The sequence below is a fragment of the Eretmochelys imbricata genome, chromosome 3 (assembly GCF_965152235.1).
Source record: "Eretmochelys imbricata isolate rEreImb1 chromosome 3, rEreImb1.hap1, whole genome shotgun sequence".
In the NCBI taxonomy this organism is placed as follows: domain Eukaryota; kingdom Metazoa; phylum Chordata; order Testudines; family Cheloniidae; genus Eretmochelys; species Eretmochelys imbricata.
Window position 1 is genome coordinate 210,425,012 of NC_135574.1, and position 25,661 is coordinate 210,450,672.

Genomic DNA, 25,661 nt, shown 5'->3' on the forward strand with positions numbered 1-25,661 from the left:
CAGAGTTCCTCTGATAGCAACGAGGCTATGCTTGTTTATACCAGCCGAGGAGCTTGCCCTTAATATTCATGTTAAAATATGTTCATTCGTGGGTGTGTGAAAGCAGAGAACCTCGCCCATCCCCATGCAAAAGAGAGAAATAATCGCCTGCCAGGACCCAGAGTGCAAAGGAAAGGGGGCATATAGTTCTGTCCAGAGCTTTGACAAGCCCCAGACAGGGCCTCATTTCTGGACAGGGCCCTGGCTCCACTTCCCATGCAACAGAATGACTGAAGAAAACATATGCCACACCTGTTAAATGTACGATAATACATCCAGATACCAGTACTCCTGCAGTGTATCCATTCCCATCCCTAATACTGCTCTGCCTCTAGAGGAGGCAGAAGACTTAATATAGATATAATAATATTTCAGTGCAACAGCTCTTTAACTAGCCAGTAAAACTGCCATATTGGTATGCAAGACCCATTTTACAGCAATCTGAGAGAATGTGCCATACCTGTATGTGATTCTCACTTCAGTGCCAGGCTCATCTTTCTCCCAGATCAAAGCCACTCTGTCTGGAGACCGATGGACATGTTGGTCTAAGCAGTTTACTGTATGAAAAGAAACATTTAAGAACGCATTTTATTTGTTTTGTATTAAAGTCAAAGATGTTTGCAATTTGGCTAACTTAGCTCCCTGGTCATACATGCATGCAAATAAATATGAGGTGAAATGTCAGAAGTTAGATAAATAGACATGCAATCATCTACGTTATTTGGAAAGTTTTTATTTAAGCCATTCACAGTGATGCACTGGACGCAATACTTCCATTTGATCAGTAAACAGCCTTACAGAAGGGCACCCACATGAGAATCCTTGAGCCAGATCCTTGGCTGGTTTAGATCAGTATAGCTGCACTGATTTCAAAGGAGCTATGCCAACATACACCTGCTGAGGTTCAGGCCTGCTGTGTATGCAAACAGAAGAACCAAAATTGCCTGGTGCCACTGATGCCACTATTGTCTTTTTTGCCCCAGAGAAGAGGGTTTTATTGGACAGCATCTTCACGCTCTAACTGATCAAGAGATCCCACTTCTGGTATAAGGCTCCTGATTACATTGAATGTGAAAGGAAAGTCCCTGTTTCGTAGTGATGTGGTTCTTTAGCCAACCTTGCTACTGATTTTCTACTAATTTTACCATATGGCTCACAAGGACTTACACTTCTCAGTGGCAGGGCTGTTAGTTGTACCTTAAAAACCATCTGCACTTTTGGCGTATCTAAAAATTATGCAAGTGATTATTCAACTCCACTGCTTTTGGTGTCTCACATGACATAGCCCTTTAATACACCCAGCCTGCCTTTGAAAAACAATCCAAATGTTTGTATGCCCTCTAATTCAGCAACATAGGCTTAAAGAGTTGGATATTTTTCATATTTTTCTACTGCTATGCCCCAGCCACACTCAGAGAGCTGATTTTGTTTGTATAAAGACCAACGCTTAAAATTACTTTCAAACTTTTATAAACATTATCTAATAAGTTATATGGCCTTGGGAAATGGCTGGGTCCCTTCACCGTGCATTTCCTGACTTTTCAACATTTGAGAGTTTTTTAGATGTGTACAATTTTTTCTAGAGAAATTATAATATGGGGGGGAAGAGGGTGAATGAGCTAGAGACTATTAAAACACTGTCAACCTTAACTCTTTTTTAAACTAAATTATTTCTATAGCAATGTATTTAGATCAGTACCTATTAGCAGGTATGAGAGTACAACGTTATTTCTATTTTGTGTACTTTCATTATTTATTACTTCATCATTTCAAATCTCTAGCTATATAGCAGGCAAAATGGGTTAGGTTTTTCCAAGACATTAAAGGACACCCTGTAATGAAGTAGTTGCTACCCATATTAACCATCATATGATGCGTTAGATATTAACAAGAAATCTAAACTAAAAGTTAATGATCTAATTAAATGGTTTTAAATGCATTTACTTTACTCCAACGGGTCATTAGTAAAGCAATCATATATAAATAGTTTTTTGAAAACAATAACTTATAAAACCAGCTGATGAAGAATATCTAGTAATGTTAATATCTGTGGGGTAAACAAATGGTTTTCTAAAGTTACAACTCCAATGTAAATTAAGCATTCTGGTATCCCCATTTGTTTGGGGGGGAGGGACAAGGGATTATTTTTGCTATTGTTTTAAAGAGATGAGCTGCAGTTCCTGTGCCTGATTCTGCTCTCCCATCAGCTTTACGTTCCAATATTCTTCTGTATTTGCACTGCTGTAACAGAACTGGCCTCTATACATTTTACATACAGTAAGTGCAATTCCCAGTGAAGTCAGGAAATTTGTACCACTGTATCCAAATTTCAAGAAAACAATTTAACTCTTAATATAGCCTTCCAACTCAGAAGTATCCACTGGGAAGATTTGGTTGTAAAAATGCATTAACACAAAAGTAAAAGAAAGTAACATATGTCATCATAATACTGTACACTGTCTACGGTGGTCAGTACTAAGGCTATAAGAATTGCAGGCTGTGATTTTGGAAATCACAACTTTCAACACTCACCACAACTTTCAGTACTTGCCAAAACTTTTTATAATTGCCACAAATTTGAGTGGCATTGCAACCCCATGTGCCAGGTTGCAATACCATTGCACTCACAGGGTCACAATACCACTCATTCAAATTTAGCAAAGGGGCAGCAGGGCCGAATTTGAGTGAGTGGTATTGCGACCTGGAGATGGAGTAACAAAGGCACCTCTCATCCTTCCAGCATGAGCAGTGGGGGCAGTGGCAGAAGCTGATGAGGAGGACCTGCACTGGTCAGGGACTCACCCCACTTGCTGCCCCGTCTCCACGTACTGCCAACAGCACTCGTCCCTGCTGGTGCTGGCCTCACACTTTGTCCAGGTGCAGTTCTGAGCAGGAGCAGCTCCTGCGTGACCTCAAGGACTTTGTGTTCCATGGCTGCCTGGCCACACCTGGGGAGGGGCTCAGGGAGGCCCCAGTGAGTGTGGCTGGGCAAGGACTGGGGCTTGTGCATTCCACAGGGCTGGGACAAGGGAGCCCTGGTGATGCTTGTCCCGCACAAGGCCTCCATGGGTCTCGGGGCTGGCTCAAGGGCTTGCCCTGCCCTGCATATTGGAGGAATGGGGGGTGGGTTTCCAGCCCCTGTTGAAGGGTAAAGGACTCTACTGCCAACTCCACATCTAGTCAATTACAAAACAAGGGGCTTTAGGTCTGTACCCGCCATATCTCTGCCCGGAGGGAAGCTATATCTCTGTCCTGAAGGCCCTCTTGCCCTGCAACACCTTCACACCTCCATTTTGAGGGCACCTCTACACTAGGGTGACCAGATGTCCCGGTTTTATTGTGGAAAGTCCCGATTTTGGGGTCTTTTTCTTATATAGGCTCCTATTACCGCCCACTCCCTGTCCCGATTTTTCACACTTGTTGTTTGGTCACCCTGCTCTACACACACCTGCACCTGCCTGTCATGAGAGAGGAGCAGCTTTGCCAAATTTGAGTGGCGCCAGTTCACAGCACCACTCACTCAAATTAGTGTGTTTTGGTTTTTTTATGGTATTTAACTGACTGCACCAAAGCCGCAAATGTAACAAACAGTGGACAAAACTTTTGAACCAAAGAAATCTCAACTTATCTTCTTATGCGCTAACTTTCTTATGGCCTTACTCGCTATACACCAGGGATGCTGTAGACAAGTGGTTCTCAACCAGGGGTCCAAGGCCTCCTGGGGGGCCACAAGCAGATTTCAGGGGGCCCGCCAAGCATGGCTGGCATCAGACTTGCTAGGGCCCAGGGCAGAAAGCCAAAGCCCTAGCGCGTGGCTTTCTGACACTAAACTGGGAGGAGAGGTAGATACGCTGGAGGGTAGAGATAGGATACAGAGGGACCTAGACAAATTAGAGGATTGGGCCAAAAGAAATCTGATGAGGTTCAACAAGGACAAGTGCAGAGACCTGCACTTAGGACAGAAGAATCCCATGCACCGCTACAGACTAGGGACCGAATGGCTCGGCAGTAGTTCTGCGGAAAAGGACCTAGGGATTACAGTGGACAAGAAGCTGGATATGAGTCAACAGTGTGCCCTTGTTGCCAAGAAAGCCAATGGCATTTTGGGCTGTATAAGTAGGGGCATGGCGAGCAGATCGAGGGACGTGATCGACCCCCTCTATTCGACATTGGTGAGGCCTCATCTGGAGTACTGTGTCCAGTTTTGGGCCCCACACTACAAGAAGGATGTGGATAAATTGGAGAGAGTCCAGCGAAGGGCAACAAAAATGATTAGGGGTCTGGAACACATGACTTATGAGGAGAGGCTGAGGGAACTGGGATTGTTTAGTCTGCAGAAGAGAAGAATGAGGGGGGATTTGATAGCTGCTTTCAACTACCTGAGAGGTGGTTCCAGAGAGGATGGTTCTAGACTATTCTCAGTGATGGAAGAGGACAGGACAAGGAGTAATGGTCTCAAGTTGGGCAGTGGGGGAGGTTTAGGTTGGATATTAGGAAAACTTTTTCACTAGGAGGGTGGTGAAACACTGGAATGCGTTACCTAGGGAGGTGGTGGAATCTCCATCCTCAGAGGTTTTAAGGCCCAGCTTGACAAAGCCCTGGCTGGGATGATTTAGTTGGGGATTGGTCCTGCTTTGAGCAGAGGGTTGGACTAGATGACCTCCTGAGGTCCCTTCCAACCCTGATATTCTATGATTCTATGGGACTGCAGCCAGGGCCCACGAGCCCTACCACCAGGGGCTGAAGCTGAAACCTGAGCAACTTAGCTTTGTGGTGCCCCCTGTGGCGTGGGGCCTCGGGGAACTGCCCCCCTTGCTACCCCCTAGCGGCAGCCCTGGCTTTTATATGCAGAAAAGAGTTGTTGTGGCACAGCTGGGCTGTGGAGTTTTTACAGCACGTTGAGGGGGCCTCAGAACCCTGCTGTAAACATTCAATTCCCAAGTTCATTCCCTGCTCCACCACAGACTTCCTGTATGACCTTGGGCAAGTCACTTCGCTTCACTGTGCCTCAGCTCCCCGTCTGAAAGATGGGGATGATAGTACTTCCCTCCCTCAAAGGCAGGTTGTGAGAATACATACATCAAAAGATTCTGAGGTGCTTTGAGATCTACTGAAGAAAAGCACTATACAAGAGCTAGGTATGATAATTATTAATTATTATTTACACACAGTTAAGCCTGCTGTGAAAAAGCACTGTGAATCTAAACTTGGCTCAGAGATCATTCACCATTTATTAGAGTACAGAGAATTCTTTTTATAAACTCTTCTAGAAGTGAGCCAAAAATCTGCAAGCATGCAGAAGGGGAGGGGACAGGACTAGAAGGGACGTGGAGGGACAGGGACCTGTGGGAATCACTGCCCTCAAGTCTATGCATTGTGCTCAGGTACCTTGCAGCTCCCATTCACGTGCAGCTATGGTGCACGGCAACACCAGAAGGTCATGCTGACATTGACTCACTGCCCCAGCAACATTTTGCCTCACAGATGGAGGTAATGGATTACTCAGTGGGAGTTACTGATGCCTCAGGGTATATCTACACTGCAATTAGACACCAGCCGCTGGCCTGTGCCAGCTGACTCAGGCTCCAGGGTTAAGGCTACAGGGCTGTTTAACTGCAATGTAGACTTCCAAGCTTGGGCTGGAGCCCAGGCTCTAAGACACTGCAGGGTGGGAGGGTCCCAGAGCTTGGACTGCAGCCGGAGCCTGAAAGTTGACACTACAACTGAACAGCCCCACAGCCTGAGCCGGGGGGGACTTTAATTGCAGTGTAGACATACCCTCAGACTCCAGCTGACCAAAGCATGCTCTGAAGTGCTTTGCTGAATAGGAATGGACTGATGAACTGGGGTCTACTGGCATTAATTCCTGACTGGTTTTACATGCGGATCACGCACTGTTATTGGGGAGACAACATCCCACATGTGATTTTCCCCCTGGCCAGCGTCTCATTGCAGTTTTCTCTGTCAAATTTGCTCCCCTCTGCACTATGAAACAGGACTGGGGAGGGAGCATACGGACAGCTACTTTCATGCTGAAAGTATCCGTTGGAGCTCGGCCACCTCAGATATACAATGTTTTGTCAGAAGTTATATTGAATTTCAAGAAAAATGTGTAGCTTATGCTACACACCTAAATCACATACTTCTAATCAATCCCATTACAAGGTCTCACCTGGAAGGAAGGCAAGGATCTATCCATTTCTCAGTAGACCAAATGTATTTGAACGCAGAGGTAAAGGACTATGTGCTCAGTTGACTATTTAACTTGTCTTTTAGGAGCACTCTGGAATAGTCAGTGCAGGAAGTATCACAACACCATTATCTGAATAGCTATAATAGTGTGCAAAAGGAAAAGGAGTACTTGTGGCACCTTAGAGACTAACCAATTTATTTGAGCATAAGCTTTCGTGAGCTACAGCTCACTTCATTGGATGCAAGTAGCTTATGCTCAAATAAATTGGTTAGTCTCTAAGGTGCCACAAGTACTCCTTTTCTTTTTGCGAGTACAGACTAACACGGCTACTACTCTGAAACCTATAATACTGTGTTTGGTGATGTCATTCTAGACAGCTTGCCCAAGTGTCTATGCTGTACCCGGGAGGTATGATTCCCAGCAGAGGTAAACAGACTCACGCTAGCTCAGCTCAAGCTAGTGCAGTAAAAACAGCAGTGCGGACGTTGCAGGCTGGGCTAGCTGCCAGAGTCCAAGCCTGCCTGACCCCTGGGGTCCGCACTTGGGATGCTAGCATGAGCTGTCCCCAGTGAATGCTGCCACGTCCACGCTTCCATTTTTTAGCACGCTAGCTCGAGCTGAGCTAGTGCAAGTCTGTCTGCCTGAACTGGGAATCTCACTTCCCAGCTGCAGTAGAGACATATCCTAAAGGACCCTTGAGTAGGTCAGCCATTTCTGGGGCCCGGGGGGCCATAAGCAGGTTTCAGGGGGGCCATCAAGCATGGCAGGCATTAGACTCTCTAGGGCCCAGGGCAGAAAGCCAAAGCCCCACTGCAAGGGACTGCACGACCCTGAGCCCCACCACTCCAGGCTGAAGCTGAAGCCTGAGCAACTGAGCTTTGCAGTGCCCCCTGTGATGTGGGGCCCGAGCACCTGCCCTACTTCTTACCCCCTAACATCGGCCCTGGCTTTTCTATGCAGAAAAGCAGTTGTTATGACACAGGTGGGCTGTGGAGTTTTTATTGCATATTTCAGGGGCCTCAGAAGGAAAAAGGTTGCGAACCCCTGCCTTATCCCATCCCTGCCAGCACGGGGCTGTACCTTATGGCGCAGTCTTCTAGTGCTTTCTCCAGCTTTGTTTTAAACCTCTCCAGTGATGGGTTCTACTAATTCCACTGCAAAACCATTCAGTGATATTCAGCCTACATTTTCCTATTATTTCATACACTGATTCTAGCATATATCCCAATGTACCACCCTGCACAAACCTCTTCATTCTTGACTACAGGGAGAGGAAGAAAAAGAGAAAAAATGCTAACAACAAATAGGCAAGGAATAGTTTAGTGTTTTTCTTAGATTACTATTATCACTTGTATTTGCTTTTAACACAGAAACCCAGATTGTTCAGAAAAGCAATACCTGCAGAATCCTGAATGGTTTGCATCCATGATTTTCTAACTTTTCCTGGTGTACAAAAATCCTTTCTGATTTTATATATCTGAGGGCATTTGAATGCCATCTTTTGTAAAAATCTGTGGAATAAAGCTATATGTCAAGGTCTTAAAGACCACCTTTCTCTAAGGCCAGCATCACTCTGAAACACAATGTCAGACTGTTCTACAACAGAAGCTGTGAATGGTTCCCTCCAAATGACTACTGCTATTTCTGCTAGGTCATCTGCCTATCACCTGACAGTTGGAACCACACCATAGTACGTATCTGAGAATAAATAAAAAGCCTAAGGAGTAGAGTGAATGAACATGCTCTGTGACCTTGCAGCAAAACATACAGAGCATGAAGTACAGACATCTAAAGAAATCATCTCTTTCCTACGGTTAGATTGTGAAACTCTTATGCCATGGGTGCTGCCACTACAGTCAACGGGACTACTTGTGGAGTAAGGTGCTTCTGGCTGGTCATGCATAAGGGGTTCGCTAGTTATTAAAATGTCAGGGTCTGCAGGACGATGCCAGGATAGCATACTTGTCCCTTACATGGGCAGTTTTTTGCTTTTCACTCACTGGTGCACAGAACAGCCATGACAAAGTATTTTCTTTTAAAAATGTTAACAAAGATGGGTGAAGAGACCAGCAATCAGCATCTCATTGGAAACAGAAAACAGAGTGATGATGCTTGCATTCTTTATCACTTTTTCATTTTTCTCAAGAAATTAATAATATTTTACTTGAGTAATAGGATGTCCCTGTGTGGATATTGCAGAGCCCTTTACATCACCAAAGTGCAGCCATCTCTGGGATGGACAGCAATGAACTAGCATGAGCACGCTGCACGACAATCGTCAGAAGAGCAACTATAGTCAAGAAGATCACGGCAAACTGTACGATTACGACAAGTGATATAGTATCCCTTAATGTCAGTGTACCTGTAAAATATACAGTGAATCTGTATGTACCCACGCAACAACAGCTCTCTTATAACGGTCTCAAAAGGACTCCAGTATCTTTTTAAGAACAGTTTTCCTTAATTAGAAAACAACATAGATATGACATCTAAGGTTTTATTTCTAAAGGTGTGCGACCAGATAGTAAAACATCACCTCAATAATGCCTATACAAGAGATGGCAGAGGTAAAATCGCTCAGACAGCCTTAACTTCGCCACTTCTTGATTCTGAGTATTAACCTTAATAGTCTTATAGTGTTTTCTTAATTGAATTTCATAGTCGTTAGAGGAATAAAGTTAAAAAACAACAAAATTCCAAGATGTGCAACTATTTGCTCAGCAGCATTAGAATGCTCTGCTCAATAAATGCAAGCATGATCCCTGCACACCTATGTTAAGGACCTCTGTAAGACTGTAAGTGCCCTTCAGAGACCCTGCACAGAAGGCTGTGACAGGTCAGACCATGGCAGCGCTAGAAGCGAAGAAAAGAAATCTGTGTTTTCATGGTTCCAGTGGCCCAGTTCTACATGCTACTGGTATAGAGTGGCTGCAAAAGAACTCAGCTAACATAAATAAAACATCTGTGATAATACCTTTAAATGAAAATGGACAAACATTTTCATCTGTAAGTCTCAAAAGCAATTTGCATAGATGTAACCTTATATTATAGATGGAGCTGGAGCAAAGATTTTTTTACAAGTTCACAAAGCAAATTCGTGTCAGATCAGGATTTGACACAGGTATTTTGGCTAGAGACGCCCAGGGCTATCCCAATACTACACATATTTTCTGCCTCAATTTTTTTTAATTTGTCAAATATGCCTAATAATAAGCACTTTTTCCTGAAAACCCCCAATGCATTTTGCAAAGCTAAGCACATATGAGAAGCTCTGGTTGGCAGATGGACTGACCAAGGCACCAAAAAATTAAGTGATTTACCCAAGTTCACACATACTTTTTATAAAGTGAAACTTACTTTATTCACTGTGCACTTTAAAAGAGACCTACATTAACTATGCAGCTAAATTTGACACCCACACATGTGCTGCAGAGCCAGCCTGCACTATGAAAATTGGTCCGATGTGCCAAAAACAAAACAAAAGATGCATCTGCAGCAGCAGTAGGAAGAGTGCCACCTACTTAATGACCATTACCTATTCCTGCAGCACCTGCTTTTTGTGCAGGTCTCTCAGCCAAATACTAGCAACTTCACACCTGCTTAGCTCAAATTACACCCCAGCTGAGAGAACATCCCAAATAGCAAGGCCATTATAAACTATATCATTTCTAAGACATATAAAAGTAGATTAAAAACAGACACTTGAAGCGTCCCAGCCTGTCTCTCTCCTCACTAAGAGCAGGCGAAGTTTCCAGCATTTGTTTATGTGGCATGGGCTGGGCTTTGTGGTGAGACGACGCCTCCTTCTCCACCAATCAGCCCACCAGCATGAGCCCATCCCACGTGCTGCTTGTGAATGGATGAGTTGAAGAAACAGAAGCAGGAGACACAGGCAAACTAATTAAGAACAAGCCCTAGAGGGTTGACGGGAGACTTCTCAATGGGCCAGAGGTCATGCCAACTGGGAGTCAGAAAAAGGATATGTGGGTTCAGGGAAGCTAGAAGACTGGAGGGTATAGGACTTGGGTGGATGGACAGGAGGTTACGGGGACTTGGGAGGATATGGGATTTGGAGAAGACTTTAAGGGTTTGGATTTCGAGGGATAATACAGAGGGACTAGGGGACTGAATGTACCTGGAGATGATATAGGGGGATTGATGCAGGGTTAAGGTGATGGGAGACTGATAAGAGAAAGTGGATGGGGGACTGATACGATGGGAGTCTAGGGAAGAGTGGGGTGATGGGAGTTTGGAATTATATAGTGGATGGATGACATGGAGTTGGGAGGGTTGGGGACAGCAATGATGAAAATGGGAGATAATATTGGTCTGCAGGTGATGGAAGGATTATGAAGGGGTATGATCAAGAATTATAGGATGTTTGGGAGATAAGGGATGCAGGGAAGTTGGGGTAGTCTCTGGGGAGTGACAAGGAGTTGGAGGTGAAAAGGGATTGGGGAGAAGATGATTGGGGATAATGGGGGACTGGGGGAGAGAGTAGGGGACACCCGGCTGGGGATATGGAATGATGGGGCATTAGGGATGCTAAGGAGGTTGGAGATGCCCAGGAGTGGGGGGAGGGATGATGATTGGGGTTGAAAGAGGAGGAGGCTGGGGGGATTAGAAGACGATGTGGCTGGGGATGCCCAGAGGGAGTAAGGGTGCCCAGGGCAACTGCCTGTGAGCAGGGAACCTAGGGAAGGATGATGGGGAGCCTAGAAAGAGTCTTGGGGATGCTCTAGGGTCCAACAGAAGGTAGGGGGGGTCCTGGGACTCCAGTAGGGAATGCCTGAGGGTGGTTGGGGGTCTGAGGATGTTGGGGGCAGAGGCTGGTGGGAGACAGATGAGAGTCTGGAGGGAGTCTGGGGGCCCGGGGAGAGGCTGGGGGGCAGGGTCCCAAGCCGGGGGCAGGTGGGGGGTCTTGGGGGGAAGCTAGGGGGGTCTTGGAGGAGTCGGGGGTCCTGGGGCAGGTGGGGGGCTCGAGCGGAGGCTGGAGGGGCAGAGTCCCAAGCCCGGGAGGCACAAGAGGAGGCTGGGGGGTGAGGCCCCGGCAGGAGGCGGGGGCGGCCCAGGGGATTCAGGGGTCCTGGGGGAGGTGGGGGGCCCCAAGAGGAGACTGGGGGGCAGGGTCCCGGGCCCGGGGGGAGGCGGGGCCCGAGAGGAGGCTGCGGGGACGGGGTCTCTGTCGGAGGTGGGGGATGGCCTGAGAGGAGTCGGGGGGCCCGGGGGGAGGCTGGGGGGCGGGGCCCCAGGCCCGGGGGGAGTCGGGGGGCCCGATAGGAGGCTGGGGGCAGGGTCCCGGTCCCGAGGGGAGGCGGAGGGAGGTTGGGGTCCCGGTCCCGGGGGCAGGCGGGGGGAGGTTGGGGTCCCGGTCCCGGGGGCAGGCGAGGGGGCCGGGGGGGGGGTTGGGGGCACGGTCCCGGGGGGAGGCGGGGGGGAGGTTGGGGGCAGGGTCCCGGTCCCGGGGAGAGGCGGGGGGGGGGCCGCTCACCGGACACGTTGAGGCGGCCGCCGAGGAACCAGCGGCCCCGGCCGAGCGGGCCGTCGCAGGCCGTGTGGTACGGGAGGTCCCAGCGCAGCCCCTCCCGGGCCAGCGCCCCCCAGAAGGCGGCGGGCTCCCGGGCCGCCCGCTCCCGCAGCTCCCGGTAGTCCGCGGCCGGCAGGGCGGCGCCCGCCCGCTCCTGGGGCCCGCCGCCGGCCCGGCGCGCGGGGGGCTGCCGCGGGGGGGCGCCGCCCCGGCCCCAGGGGCTCCGCCGGCTGAGGGCGACCCGCGCCCGGCCCCACGTCGCGGCCGCTGCCATGGTCCTGTGCGCCGCGAGCCGCGAGCCTCGAGCCCCGGGCCCCGAGCCCCGCCCCCAGCGCCCGCCCCGCCCCGGCCCGGCCCAACGGCGCCGCCTGCTGCCGCCGCGCGGCCGGGGGGGGTCACTGTGAGCGCCGCCCGTGGGGCCCCCCCCGGCCGGACACAGCCCCGCCCTGCTCCGCGCCCCCCTCAGCCCCTCCGGGTCCCCCGCCCTCAGCCTCTCCTGCCCCCCGCCCCCCGAATCCCTGCCCGCGCCCCCCGCCCTGCTCCGGGCCCCCGCCCCCCTAATCCCTGCCCGCGCCCCCCGCCCTCAGCCCCTCCCCGCCCCCTAATCCCTGCCCGCGCCCCCCGCCCTCAGCCCCTCCCCGCGCCCCTCGCCCTGCTCCGGGCCCCCCGCCCCCCTAATCCCTGCCCGCGCCCCCGGCCTCAGCCCCTCCCCGCCCCCTAATCCCTGCCCGCGCCCCCCGCCTTCAGCCCCTCCTGCCCCCGAATCCCTGCCCGCGCCCCCCGCCCTCAGCCCCTCCCCGCCCCCTAATCCCTGCTCGTGCCCCCCGCCCTCAGCCCCTCCCCGCCCCCTAATCCCTGCCCGTGCCCCCCGCCCTCAGCCCCTCCCCGCCCCCTAATCCCTGCCCGCGCCCCCCGCCCTCAGCCCCTCCCCGCGCCCCTCGCCCTGCTCCGGGCCCCCCGCCCCCCTAATCCCTGCCCGCGCCCCCGGCCTCAGCCCCTCCCCGCCCCCTAATCCCTGCCCGCGCCCCCCGCCTTCAGCCCCTCCTGCCCCCGAATCCCTGCCCGCGCCCCCCGCCCTCAGCCCCTCCCCGCCCCCTAATCCCTGCTCGTGCCCCCCGCCCTCAGCCCCTCCCCGCCCCCTAATCCCTGCCCGTGCCCCCCGCCCTCAGCCCCTCCCCGCCCCCTAATCCCTGCCCGCGCCCCCCGCCCTCAGCCCCTCCCCGCGCCCCTCGCCCTGCTCCGGGCCCCCCGCCCCCCTAATCCCTGCCCGTGCCCCCGGCCTCAGCCCATCCTGCCCCCCGCCCCCCTAATCCCTGCCCGTGCCCCCCGCCCTCAGCCCCTCCCCGCCCCCTAATCCCTGCCCGCGCCCCCCGCCCTCAGCCCCTCCCCGCGCCCCTCGCCCTGCTCCGGGCCCCCCGCCCCCCTAATCCCTGCCCGTGCCCCCGGCCTCAGCCCATCCTGCCCCCCGCCCCCCTAATCCCTGCCCGCGCCCCCCGCCCTCAGCATCTCCTGCCCCCCGCCCCCTAATCCCTGCCCGTGCCCCCCGCCCTCAGCCCCTCCCCGCCCCCTAATCCCTGCCCGCGCCCCCCGCCCTCAGCCCCTCCCCGCGCCCCTCGCCCTGCTCCGGGCCCCCCGCCCCCCTAATCCCTGCCCGCGCCCCCCGCCCTCAGCCCCTCCCCGCCCCCTAATCCCTGCCCGCGCCCCCGCCCTCAGCCCCTCCCCGCGCCCCCCGCCCTGCTCCGGGCCCCCCGCCCCCCTAATCCCTGCCCGTGCCCCCGGCCTCAGCCCATCCTGCCCCCCGCCCCCCTAATCCCTGCCCGCGCCCCCCGCCCTCAGCATCTCCTGCCCCCCGCCCCCTAATCCCTGCCCGTGCCCCCCGCCCTCAGCCCCTCCCCGCCCCCTAATCCCTGCTTGTGCCCCCCGCCCCTCCTGCCCCCCGCCCTCAGCCCCTCCCTGAGCCACACACAACTAACCCCCTAGATGCTCCCTGGCAGCCCCTGCGCCCCCTACCTTCCTCTGTAATCCCCCAGCCCCCCATACAGCCCCTAAAGCCCTCGACACCCCCATATACATCCCCTAAACTCCTCTACATGCCCTGTACACTCCCCTATACACCCCCTAAACCCATATACACCCTGTGCACTCCCCTGTACACACCCTAAACCTCTACGCCCTGTGCACTCTCCCATATACCCCCAAGACCTATGCACCATATACTTCCCCCTAGCCTCCCTGTACACCCCCTAAACCCTCTCTTCCCTGATACACTCCAGATATACTTCCTAAACTGCTGTGGGCCCCATACGCTCCTCCATATGCCTTCTAATCCCCTGTACGCCCCATGCACCCTCTAACCTCCCATGCCCTCCCCTATACACCCGATACACTCCCCCATAACCCTCTAAACCGCACACCCTCCCTTAGGATCCCCTAAATCCCTATACAACCCATAAATGCCTCCATATGCCACCTAAACCTCTATACACCCTGTATTCCCCCAAACCCCTATACAGCCCCTAAACCCCTGAACATCCTATAAACTCCTGCACACTCCCCTATACATTTGCTAACCCCCCCCGTACACTCCCCCATCACTTTCACAGCCCTCCAGGTATACTCTCCGTAGCCCCTATGTACACCCCTTACACTATCCCCATACATTCACTTGAACCCCCATCCTCCTTACAGCCTTCCCAATCGTCCCCTGCACATCACCCTCCCCAACTCCCACACACTTCTCCCTCCCCCGACCCTATCCCTGGTACCCCATAGAAACATCCCTCCTGTCAGCCCTCAAGCACTGGCGTTGCCCAGGGTGAAACTTACTCTCTGTCCCACCGTTTCTTTTCCAGAGGGGCCTCAGATGATTTTTTTTTTAAGCTGACTTTTTCCCCCTAACATCCAAGGGGAGGTTGAAAAGACAGAGTCAAGCCAGACAGGTAGCAGATTCTGCACTCAATTACACCAGTGTTCATTCCTCCTGCCAGTGAGGTTACACTGCTACGTTGCCAGCGTGAGAAGAGAATCAGGCCCGAGGAGTCATTTCACGCCTAGAGAAGACATCACTCTGCGGCAGATTAGCGCGGGGAATATTTACTCTGCAGGATCCTTAGTGTGACGGTATACCACGGGCGCTAGTTCTGACACACATCTTGCCTCTGGGTCCTCCTTTTTCTTGTCTGCGCCCTCACCCTGGTATCTGGGCACATCTCAGACGTGCAGACAAACGAAAGGAAGGTACATGTATCGTAGTGGAGAGCGCTGTGGCTGACAAAATTCTCAGATCACTTCTGTCTAATAAACATAGTTACTGTTTGTCCTCAGTGAAGAACATCTTGATTAACATAAAGAACGGATAACTACAGCTTTGATATCTAGAGAGGTACAAAACATCTGTATTTGGCTGTGTGGTCCATATCCATGCCCACTCTCCTGCCCCTCAGCAAACCCACGTACAGGAATGGCTGCATTACGGGTTTCTGATTTCTCAACAGCACCACTCACAAACAAAAACGAGCTGTTTATAGGGGCAGTTTACCTGGGATGTCATCATCCCACCACTCAACACTGAGCGGTGCCTAGGGCAGGGTGCAGAAGGGGAATACACCATACACTTTGGAAGCAATGGCTGATGAGTAACCGTTCGTTTTAAGCACACATTTGGCCTGACAGGGCTGTACTGTCTGCGGGGTTCATGTGCCTCAAGAAGCAATGCAAAAGCATGGGAGTGATACTCAAATTCTGCTCACTCATAGAACATTTACTATTAAAAGGGCTCATTTCTCTTCTCAGAGTAACAGGCTCTAGTCCTCGCCTCCAGGATTAAAATCGAGAAACTTTCTTGGGTAGCAGTAACAACAAATATAATTTTATTTAAATTTTCCCATTCCAGAAATGTTCCCAAACACATAAATTTTAGTTTGATGATTAACCTGGATTTTCTCAGGGACCTGCAAAGTAGCTACAATATCAACACCTTTGAATTCCTGACACAGTAGGAATCTTCACCTGTATGACAGGGCTGATATCTGAGAACAGATACACTTTTACTTATTTGTATATCTATATCTATATAACAAAGTCTGTTTCTGCAGTGCTAAGGTAATTCTCTATCCCCTTTCTGAACACTAGAAATATTAATACTTCTTTTGGGTTAGTTACTAAGTTATTCGCTTTCACAGCAGCCTGAGGGATCTTTCCACCTGTGTGGTGTTACAGGAAGGCTATGTGCTAGCCATATGTATTTGTATATGTAGATCGTTAATGGACCCAGTGCCACCTACTGGCAAATAAGAATATGGGTCATTGTTCATAAATTAGGAGGTTCAGCTAGGATTGGTCAGAACTTCCCCATCAAAACTATTTTCAATGAAAAATTGGGTTTCCAACTAAGCAACATTTTCTGTGAAGTGTCTGCTTTCCCTGGAAAAATTCTACTTTTGTAGAAAAAAAAAACAAACATCAAAAATGAAATATTGTGGCTGAGAAGGAAAGATGTTGATTGGGCTGTGCTGTCGCCATACCTCATGGGAGTTGTAGTTCGGTTGCCTCCAGTCCCATTCTGCTTTATGAGCTGGGTTCCCTGGCAAGACTATATTTCCCATGATGCACCATGGGTAGGGCTTTCTGTGATGTACCACCTCCCTTCTTCAAGAGCAAAGACTTTGGTGCATCAAGGGAGCTATAGGAAACCCAGCCTATAGAAAAGAATGGAATCACAGAACACCCAAACTACAACTCCCATGAGGCACCGTGACAGCATTTCCGAGTCAAAATATTTTGGTTTTAATCTGAAATATTTTTGTATTTGAAGTTTCAACAAAAAAAATGTCCATGGAAAAAGACCCCACTTTCAGACCAACTCTAGGTTCAAACATTGTTTTCTTTATGCACTGGTCATGGTTTTCTGCTTGAGCAGATGGTTTGTTTCATCAATTATCTTCAAATTCAGAGCTCTGGAGATCCATAGTTCAGTGAGGGAAGCTAGGTCAGATGCTTTGATGTCCTTCTGTACAATAATTTTAATCTTTTCATTTAGCTCTGGTTTCCCATATTTTCCAAGACAAACTGAGTTTTGTTTTCCTTTATCCAGAAAGGCTTGAGACTTCTATTCCAGTCAGATCTTGTGCTTGCTGCTTTACCTCCGCACCCATGGCCAAAGCTAACCTGTCTGATTTACTCCATTTTTTATTAAAGGTTCATACATTTTCATAAAGTCACAGATTTCAAGGCCACATGGGACTATTATGACCATCTAATCTGACCTCCTTCTTAACACAGGTTAGAGAACTTGATTCCTGATTCAAGATCATAACTTCTGGTTGAGCTACAGCATATCATTTAGAAAGCATCCAGTCATGATTTAAAGACCTCAAGTGATAGGGCCAGCCTCCAGATCTCTAGAAAATTTGTTCCAGTGGTTAATTATCCCCATTGTAAATAAATTGTGCCTTATTTTCAGTCTGAATTTGTCTCACTTCAGCTTCTAGCCATTGGATCTTTTTATGTCTTTGTCTGCTAAATTTAACAGCTCTCTAGTGTCAGAAATCTTCACCCCATGTAGGTAGTTATAGATCATAATTAAGTCATCTCTTAACTTAAATAGACTGAGCTTCTTTAGCCTCTCACTGTAAGGCAGGTTTTCCAAACTTGGAATCAGTCTTATAGCTTTTTTTCTGAATCCTTTTGAATTGTTAACCTCCTTTTCAAAGTGTGGCCATCAGAGCTGGACACGGTATTCTAGTAATGGTCTCACTAAGGCAATATACAGGGGTAATAATACTTCCCTACTTCTACTCTGTATTCCCCTACCTATGCATCCAAGGGTTGCACTGGATGTCTTAGCACCAACATCGCACAGTGAGATCATGTTCAGCTGGTTTCTACCATGACCCCTAAATCAGCAGTTGGGGTCGTGACAATTCCTAGTCTGTGGAGGCTGCCATTTTTCTCCACATGGCGTGACAGCGCAGGGGGGCTGGAACAATGTCTATAGTGGGGGTGCTGAGAGCCATTGAACCAAACGGAAAACGCTGCGTATGATAGAAACCACTGCAAGCCAGGGGATGCGGCAGCTCCCCCCAGCATCCCTGGTTCCAGCACCTATGTGACCTCGCATGTATGATGCATCTGAGGTCACAAAGCATGGAGGAAGTGGCACAGGGGAAGGTGAGCAAGTGGGCCAGCCAAACATAGGCTAGCACATGCTGCTTCACTTTCAGGGCCCAAACAGACCATCTGCTACAAGATACCTTTGAGGAGCTGGGCCTTTGTGAAAAGTAACAGGAAAAGGGGTGGGGAAGGGGTATAAAACAGAAACACGTGTGAAGTGGGATAAACTTGCACTACAGTGTCTGTAATTGTGCTGTGGTCTCCCAAGGGGAGCTGTGTGAAACAGCTGCACTGAAACCACAACCCTGCTTTCATGTTTTGGTGCACATAGACTTACAGAAAGGTCATAGAAAGATCCCCCTCTGGCCAGGTTCTGCTGCCCTTCTCATGCTGCATGGTGCCTAGCTCCATGCACAGTGCCGCTGAAGTCAGTGGGAGTCTTTGTTGAGCGAGGATCTATTGGGGGTGAGTGGAGCTGTCTGAATCTGGCCCAGCAAGTAGTGGGAAGCTTGCAATTAATCTGGGCCCAGTTTAGTGCAAATGTGGTGTGATGCGGCTTATGCCCCATCCTGGCTCGAGAAGAATTAAAGAGAGCGGGAGAGGCCAGTCAACCCACCTTGTTGCACCTGGAGGGTGGGTGAGGCCCAATTAAGGATTAGAGCTGATGGGGAGGAGCTGGGTGGTGCTGTAAAGACAGGACATCTGGAGCAGAAAGGGGTTTTACTGAGGGTAACAGGAGCTCTGCAGTGCCTCTTTGGGCAGAACTGACCACAGCTGGGAACCCCACCAGCAGAAAGCTTGCGTGGAGGCTCCTAGGCCAGGGGAAAGAACTGGCTCAACAGGGGGGACTGAACCCAGAAGCAGTAGGTGATTTTGGAAGAGCTCTCCAGGGCAGCACTTGCAGGCGGAGGGCCCACAGAATGAAACTCTGCAGGGAACCCGCTCACAGGAGTCCTGAGCGGAGGGGTGTGCTTTGGAGGAAGAATCTAGAGAAGCAGCAGGCTTTGGCTGCTGGTTCTAGGGTCCCTGAACTGAAACCCAGTGTAATGGGAGGATCTGCCTAGGAAGCTGGTGCAAAGCCCCTGAGGAGATAAGCTTAAAAAACCGCAAGAGCAGGGGTGCAAGGACCACAGGGCCCAGAGTCCAAAGGCAGGATGTAAACACTGGGGCTATTACTGTGCTGGATGTGATGATACCCCAGAAAGGATGGAGCTAAAATGTAACCTGGCCAGAGGGCTGAGTCACACGAAGAGGTGAGGGGCGCTAGTCAGGGAAGAGCTACTCTGCCCTGCCCTGCCCTGCCCAGCGATGCTGGGACACACCCGCAGTGGGTACGCTCTTCCCGCCTTTGACTGATTGTGTTGTTTTGTCTTGAGACTTCAGCCAGTGGTGGATTAGCCACTGGGCCAACAGGTCCTGTGCCCAGGGGGCCCTGGCCAATTGGGGGCCCCTAGAAATCTGGGCACCCCATGCCCTGACCCACTCCATCTGGTGCTCCTGCCTGGGAGTGGGAATGGGGGCTTGCCCCAGTCCACTTATCAGCCCAGTGCTTCTGCCAGCAGCGGAGAAAGACCCTGTGCCCCAACCCCGCTCCCCGGCAGGAGCACTGGCTGGAGGAAGCCCCCATGCCCCCACCTCATTTCCCTGGCAGGAGCACTGAGGGAGGCCGGGGGGGCTGCAGGCAAAAGGGGTGAGGAAGGGACCCCACTTGCTCTGGCCCAGAGCACCACAAACCCCTAATCCACCTCTGTCTTCTGCACTTGTGACGTCACGTAAGTCTGACCTCTGTTACCACTGCACCCATGTCCCCCCCTGGACCACCCCCAGCCTTCTGAGGGGGCCCAGCCACTGGCTCTCACGTGCTCCCAGCCAGCTGGGTCCAGGCAGAGTCTAGTCTCTGGGTCTACAGGGAACACGTCTAGGTTCAGACCTTTCTTCTGACGCCTTCCTTGGAACACAGGGTGCTACCACCCAGTCACCCTAGACCCTGAAACCAGGGCTTCTGACCCTCCTAGGTGTTCACACCTGCCAACCCCTGTACCGCAGCGCTCTGCTGAGGTTGTGGGCACTCGGCTTCTAGCGTAGGGACAACGCCGTGGAAGGCAAGAACTCGAGAGCTACAGAAAACAACAGCAGTCCTGAGACGCGTCCTCCCCGGTCCGATCTCTCCCCTTCCACGAGTCTGCTTTTGTCGGCCTTTCCAGCGGGGCAGAGTCCCTGCTGTGCTCCCTCCTACTAGTCCTGACAGGTGGTCAGGCCAGCCCGTTGCACGCTGCAGCAAAGTAGGGTCTCCGTCTCTCTGCCACCGGCAACCTCCAACCCCCACCCAGCCACACAGTCCTCCCCCTTGTGGGCACCATGTGGAGAGACCCTTGTTCCAGGAGGGTAGGGGCCAGCCACTGGGAGACAATCAAAACTGGGGGCCCCAGATTGCAGTCTTGATGGCTCCTCAGTGATGGCTGCTCAGTGAGGTGACAAGACCCTTTCCTGGCCAAGGCAGCTGCCTGTGGGCACATCTACGCTGCAGCAGGGAGGCGTGATTCCCAGGTAGATGTACCCATGCTCAAGCTAGCACCTGAAAACAGCAGTGCGCCCATGGTGCATGGGCTGTCAGCCCAGGGACGTACTCAGGGGGGTGGGGGACATTGCACTCTGGCAGCTAGCCTGTGCCACCCAGCCAGCCCACACCCGGCCTGCAGCTGGAGAACTGCCCGTCCATCTACCCGTGCTGGGAATTACAGCTCCCCACTGCGCGTTGACTACTCTGGAATGCAATCCAATGGGCTGCTCTCAAGCAAGTTAAGACATGTTACAAATACAGTTTGCTACAGGCTTATCCTATTTTGCCGTATATTCAGCCTCTGTTTATTTCTGATGAACACAACTGTTCTCAAAGCAAAACACCAAGTGGGGAAGGAGTTTTGCAAATGGATGCAGTCTGCACCCAAATACTCTCGCAGTCCCTAGCAAAATAAAACCACCGAGCTTCACTCAGCTTTAACTGCAGGCTCTGTAGCAAGTTCTGTTGGCACCTTGCCTCCCTGTTACAACTGCTCTCTGCAGACTGACTGAAGCATCACAAGCAGCTACAGAAAGAACTAGCTAATGTGCTGACTATGGTTCTTAGTAACCACAAGCAAAATTGGCAGGTGTTCAGTGCTATCGGTACACTTTCCAACTGCCCTCACTTCATCATTACAAATTAGCTCTGTCCCTTGTTTAACTAGTAGGGCCAAATTCTGCTTTCAGTTAACTCTGGTGCAATCCCACTGAAGTCACCTAGCCAGACTCACCTCTCACTGCTCCCAGGATCAACCAGGAATAAGTGCACTGAACTCAATGGCCCTTCATCAGCATGAGTGAGATGAACCCATCAGAGGTCAGACTTGGTTTGTAGCCCATCCTCCCTAGCAGCCACCCTGGCCCATATTCACTGTGGCCCAGCACATGTCGCCATCAGCCCCAGTGACAAGTGGAGGTAAAACATATACCACCAAATGACTACACCCATTTGTCCCCCAGAGCAAGGGGCTAAGCAGGAAGGTAACTGTAGGGCCCAGAATCTGTTCTGTGCTTCTTCTGGGCGATCACAACTATGCACTGCCGAGGCTTGTGGTAAAGCTGCAGGCTGTCCCCTCGGTGTTTGTCTCCTGGAGCTGGAATGTTCTTGCTGGCTTCTTTGACCACCGGCAGCCTTTGTGCCTTTCCTTTGTTCTAACATCAGGCAGGTCCCTTCTGTGGCTTGGCAGGAACAACAAGAGGGAACAAATAGTCCTGTGAATCAGCTGTCTTTGTGTGCTTTGTTCGCACTCCTTCCTGCTTCCCCAAAGGGGATTTTTCTTTGAAAGAAAATAAGTTCTCATGTGCTGTCCCAGATCTTTTCCATGTAACCCTTCAAAATGCACAGCCAGCTGGAGCTGTGTTTTAGAACAAATGGGCCAGATCCTCTGCTGGCCTAAATCAGCACAGCTCTGTTGAAGCCAATAAAGCTACATCACTTTGCCTGGTCCAGGAGAATACACTCTTTCATTCCTAGAAACCTTGCCCCGGAGTTACCTCTAGAGTTCAACTTGGCTCCGAAGTATTAAGGTGAGGAAAACATTCTCACTCTAGAGGCTTCAGTTCTTTGCTTCATCTTATTTTCTGTTCAGTTTTATATAACTTCCCTTCTGTTCATTTCCTTTTCTCCTGCATGTGGTGCTTCTCTTCTGCAAATTAGCTTGAATGATAACATCACTTCTCTGGACTGTATGGTTACATCTTCAAAGCACTTCTCAAGCAGGAAGTCATAGCATGCACAGAAGGCACCAGAAACTTTCCTTGAGCAGAGCTAGCTCACCCTGATTGCTAAAGGGCTGTGGTGTTCCATTACTTCACTCTCTGGGTATATCTACTCTGCGATCAGAAGTCTGCAGCACTGGGTATCGGCTCAGCTGATGGCCTCACGGGCCTGGGGGGCAGGGCTATAACATTGCAGTGTAGGTGTTTGGGCTCAGGCTGGATCCCGGACTCAGGGACCCTCCCCCTTGCGGGGTCTCAGTGCCCAGGCTGTACACTGCAATCGTACAGCCCCGCAAGACCGGGTCAGCTGCCCTGAGCCCGCTGCGGCCATGCTGCAGGTCTTTTCTCACAGTGTAGACGTACCTTCCGAGGCTCAGATTGGCACCTCGCTCCCTAGCCTGGCTTTGGCTCTATGTAGATTACTAGGCCTGCAGTTTTAGCAGCCTGACTCTAGCGTGTCTCTTCTGCCTGCAGCAGGAAGACCTCCCTCCTGCTGGTGCCGCCATCTCTGATCCTTTTACTGCTGGGGATCTGGTGTTGAACATAAAGAAGTTGTGTGGATAAGCTCCCAAAGGAATCGTTCCAATCTTCCAGGTACAGAACAATGGTGGTCACAAAGTTATCCCTTAGGCTAGGGGGATTGTGGTGGGGCAGTGCCCCACCCCCCGGGAAGATTGGGCTACAACAGGCCAGAGTGACTGCGCAGAATGGCAGCCAATCAAAGAGGGTCTGTGGGGGAGCCAATCAGTGCAGAGTTGAGGGCAGCCAATCAGGGCCAGGCTAGGCCCTATAAAAAGGCTGCCCAGGAGTGAAGCAGTGAGTCTCTCTCAGACCTTCAGAGGTGAAGGGCTGTTTCCTGAGCTAAGGAAATGGCCCGAGCCCTGTCAGACTGCAGGCCCTGACCAGAGAGGTCTAGAGGGTGCAAGGGGTCAGAGGGGAAGTGACCCAGGAAGGATGGACAGACAAGGGGAGAGAAGGAGGGTGGAGAGGCTGCTACTAGAGGGTCCCTGGGTTGGGACCCAGAGCAGTGGGTGGGCCTGGGTCCCCACCCTGTACTGCACCTGGCATGGAGGAGTGGGCATGACAGACTGCAACCGGCCCTTGAGCAGAGGAGCTAGACTTTGGCGGTTGTGGTTGGGCACTGCGGCAGGGGTGAGTTGGAAGACTGCTGTTAACCCACCCCACCCTGGAAGGGGGTAAGGATGGACTAGGGGGCAGTGTCCTGAAGTGGATGTCGCCGAGCGGGGAGCAATGCGAGTCCGGATACCGGCACAGCAGATGACGGACGGGACACCACTGGCAGAGGGTGCTCTGCAATGGACAGCGCTAATTCCCACATGTGCCAGCAGGAGGTGCTGCATTGGTGAGTCCTGACCCTGTCACAGGGATAAAGAAGAGGAAAAAGGGGAGCTCCACCAGTGACCTGGAGGATTCTCCCTGGGATTAGGGGAGGGGATTCTGTTCTGCCTTTTGTCTTTTGGTAGAAGGTGGGGATGGGTGGGGATTGACACCATCCAACTCAGCAGCATAGACTCGGTGCCCTGTTAAATCCCCTTTGTGCTGGTCCCATCCTTGCATGCTCTCCTTCTCAGCCCACCCTCACAGAGAGATGGGTGGGGAGCCTGGCCAGCATGCACTGCGAGCTGGCAATCCATGACTGGGGTTGCAGCCCCTTTAGCCTGCTCTGAACAACACCAGGGGCTAGGTAGGTCTCCAGTCACAGCTAGGAGTAGGGTGAGCAGGAAAGTGGCATATGTTAGTAATCATGGGGTTACGGTAATGCCCCCTGACCAACCAAGAGCAGGATCCCTTGTGCTAGATGCTGGACAAACATAGACTGAGAGACCGTCCCTGCTCCAAAGAGCTTAGAGCCTAAATAGACAGGAGAGATCCTGGCTGGGGTAAGGGCTAGAAGGTACGTGCAGAGGGATCCGGGTGATGGCACTAACTGGGGACACAAGAGCAGGGAGAGGGGGTGCTGAGGGGATGGGGAGGAGACAGGTCAGGGAGAAGGAGGTGGCAGGTGTGAGTGACCGTCAGGGACAGGGTTGACATCACTGTCTGGGGTCCCTGCTTTCGCTGCTCTGACAGCTGGTCCCATCCTTGCATGCTCTCCTTCTCAGCCCACCCTCACAGAGAGATGGGTGGGGAGCCTGGCCAGCATGCACTGCGAGCTGGCAATCCATGACTGGGGTTGCAGCCCCTTTAGCCTGCTCTGAACAACACCAGGGGCTAGGTAGGTCTCCAGTCTCCAGAGGTCTTCAGCCTCTGCCTGGCTCCTCACTGCAAGTTCTTTGTCCAAAGCCACTTGGCTGGGGAGGTGTGGGGAGGGGACACAGCATGGGTCCTAGTGACTCCATGGGGGGAGACTCCCCTGCATAGTTTGACTCTGGAGGGTGCTGGGGGGCAGGAGTGGCCCTAACTGGGCCCCACTTTTTATAGACAGCAAGTTTAAAACAAACAAAAGGAAGTATTTTTTTTCGTACAATGCACAGTCAACCTGTGGAACTCCTTGCCAGAGGATGTTGTGAAGGCCAAGACTATAACAGGGTTCAAAACAGAACTAGATATTGATGGACCTGTCCTCCATGAACTTGACTATTAGCCAGGAGGGGCAGGGATGGTGTCCCTAGCCTCTGTTTGCCAGATGCTGGGAATGAGTGACAGGGGATGGATCACTTGGTGATGACCTATTCTGTTCATTCCCTCTGGGGCGCCTGGCATTGGCCACTGTTAGAAGACAGGATCCTGAGCCAGATGGACCTTTGGGCCGTTCTTATGTTCTTACACCCTATCCCATTCCAGTGCAACAGTCCCAGTTTCAGCTGCTCCTGGCAGCTTCAGTCTCTGGTTGGCTGGCTGCTCCCTGCACTTACCGCTCGCTCCCTGCACTTACCGCTCTCTTCCTGCCCCTCAGAGGAGCCACAAGTAGCTCCCACACATCTGAGGATAAAGGGGGGGCAGATTTTCAGAAGCATCTAAGTGACTTAGGAGCACACGTCCCATTGGATGTCAATGGGATACAGTATTATATAGTCCTGCTGAAAGTCCAGGGAATGTGTGCTCCTAAGTCACAATGGGCTAGACCCACAAAGACTTACACTTAACTCCCATTGATCTGGGCCTTCGGCTTTTATGAAAAGCTTGTCCTCAGCCCACTAATTCGCACTTTACAGAAATAAAAAGTTTGATAACCAAAAAAGGGCTCTTTAATTTTTCTGCACAAGGTCTGTGCTCCAACACATCAACCCCTGAGCCCTAACCCTGCCAAGGGTTAACCCCTGACGGGTTAACACCAAGGCTGAAAGGTGTTGAACTGCACCAGCCACAACACTTAGCTGTGTGCGCATGGGGGCGTGGGGAACTAGATATCATTTCTTCAGCAACTCTGTCTGTCCTGGGGCTGTGGTAATAAAAATAAAGGAACATTGCCACCTTGTGTTCTGTAGTCGTGCCTAGCACTGCTGTTTAGGCAACAGTGTTGAAGTCCCTGTGAGCTGCCGTATTCAC

At 51.7% G+C, this 25,661-nt stretch overlaps 1 protein-coding gene across 1 annotated transcript in view; it reads right to left on the reverse strand.

The window, feature by feature from the left end:
- The window catches only part of ACSS1 (acyl-CoA synthetase short chain family member 1), an 81,549-nt gene extending 69,516 nt beyond the window's left edge, over positions 1-12,033 (reverse strand). Inside the window, exons 1-2 of the mRNA XM_077814258.1 lie at positions 11,724-12,033; positions 500-596 (exon numbers count right to left, since the gene is read on the reverse strand). Of these exons, the coding sequence (XP_077670384.1) occupies positions 500-596; positions 11,724-12,033 (407 nt within the window). The remainder of the gene's footprint in view (positions 1-499; positions 597-11,723) is intronic.
- Positions 12,034-25,661: the final 13,628 nt, after the last annotated feature.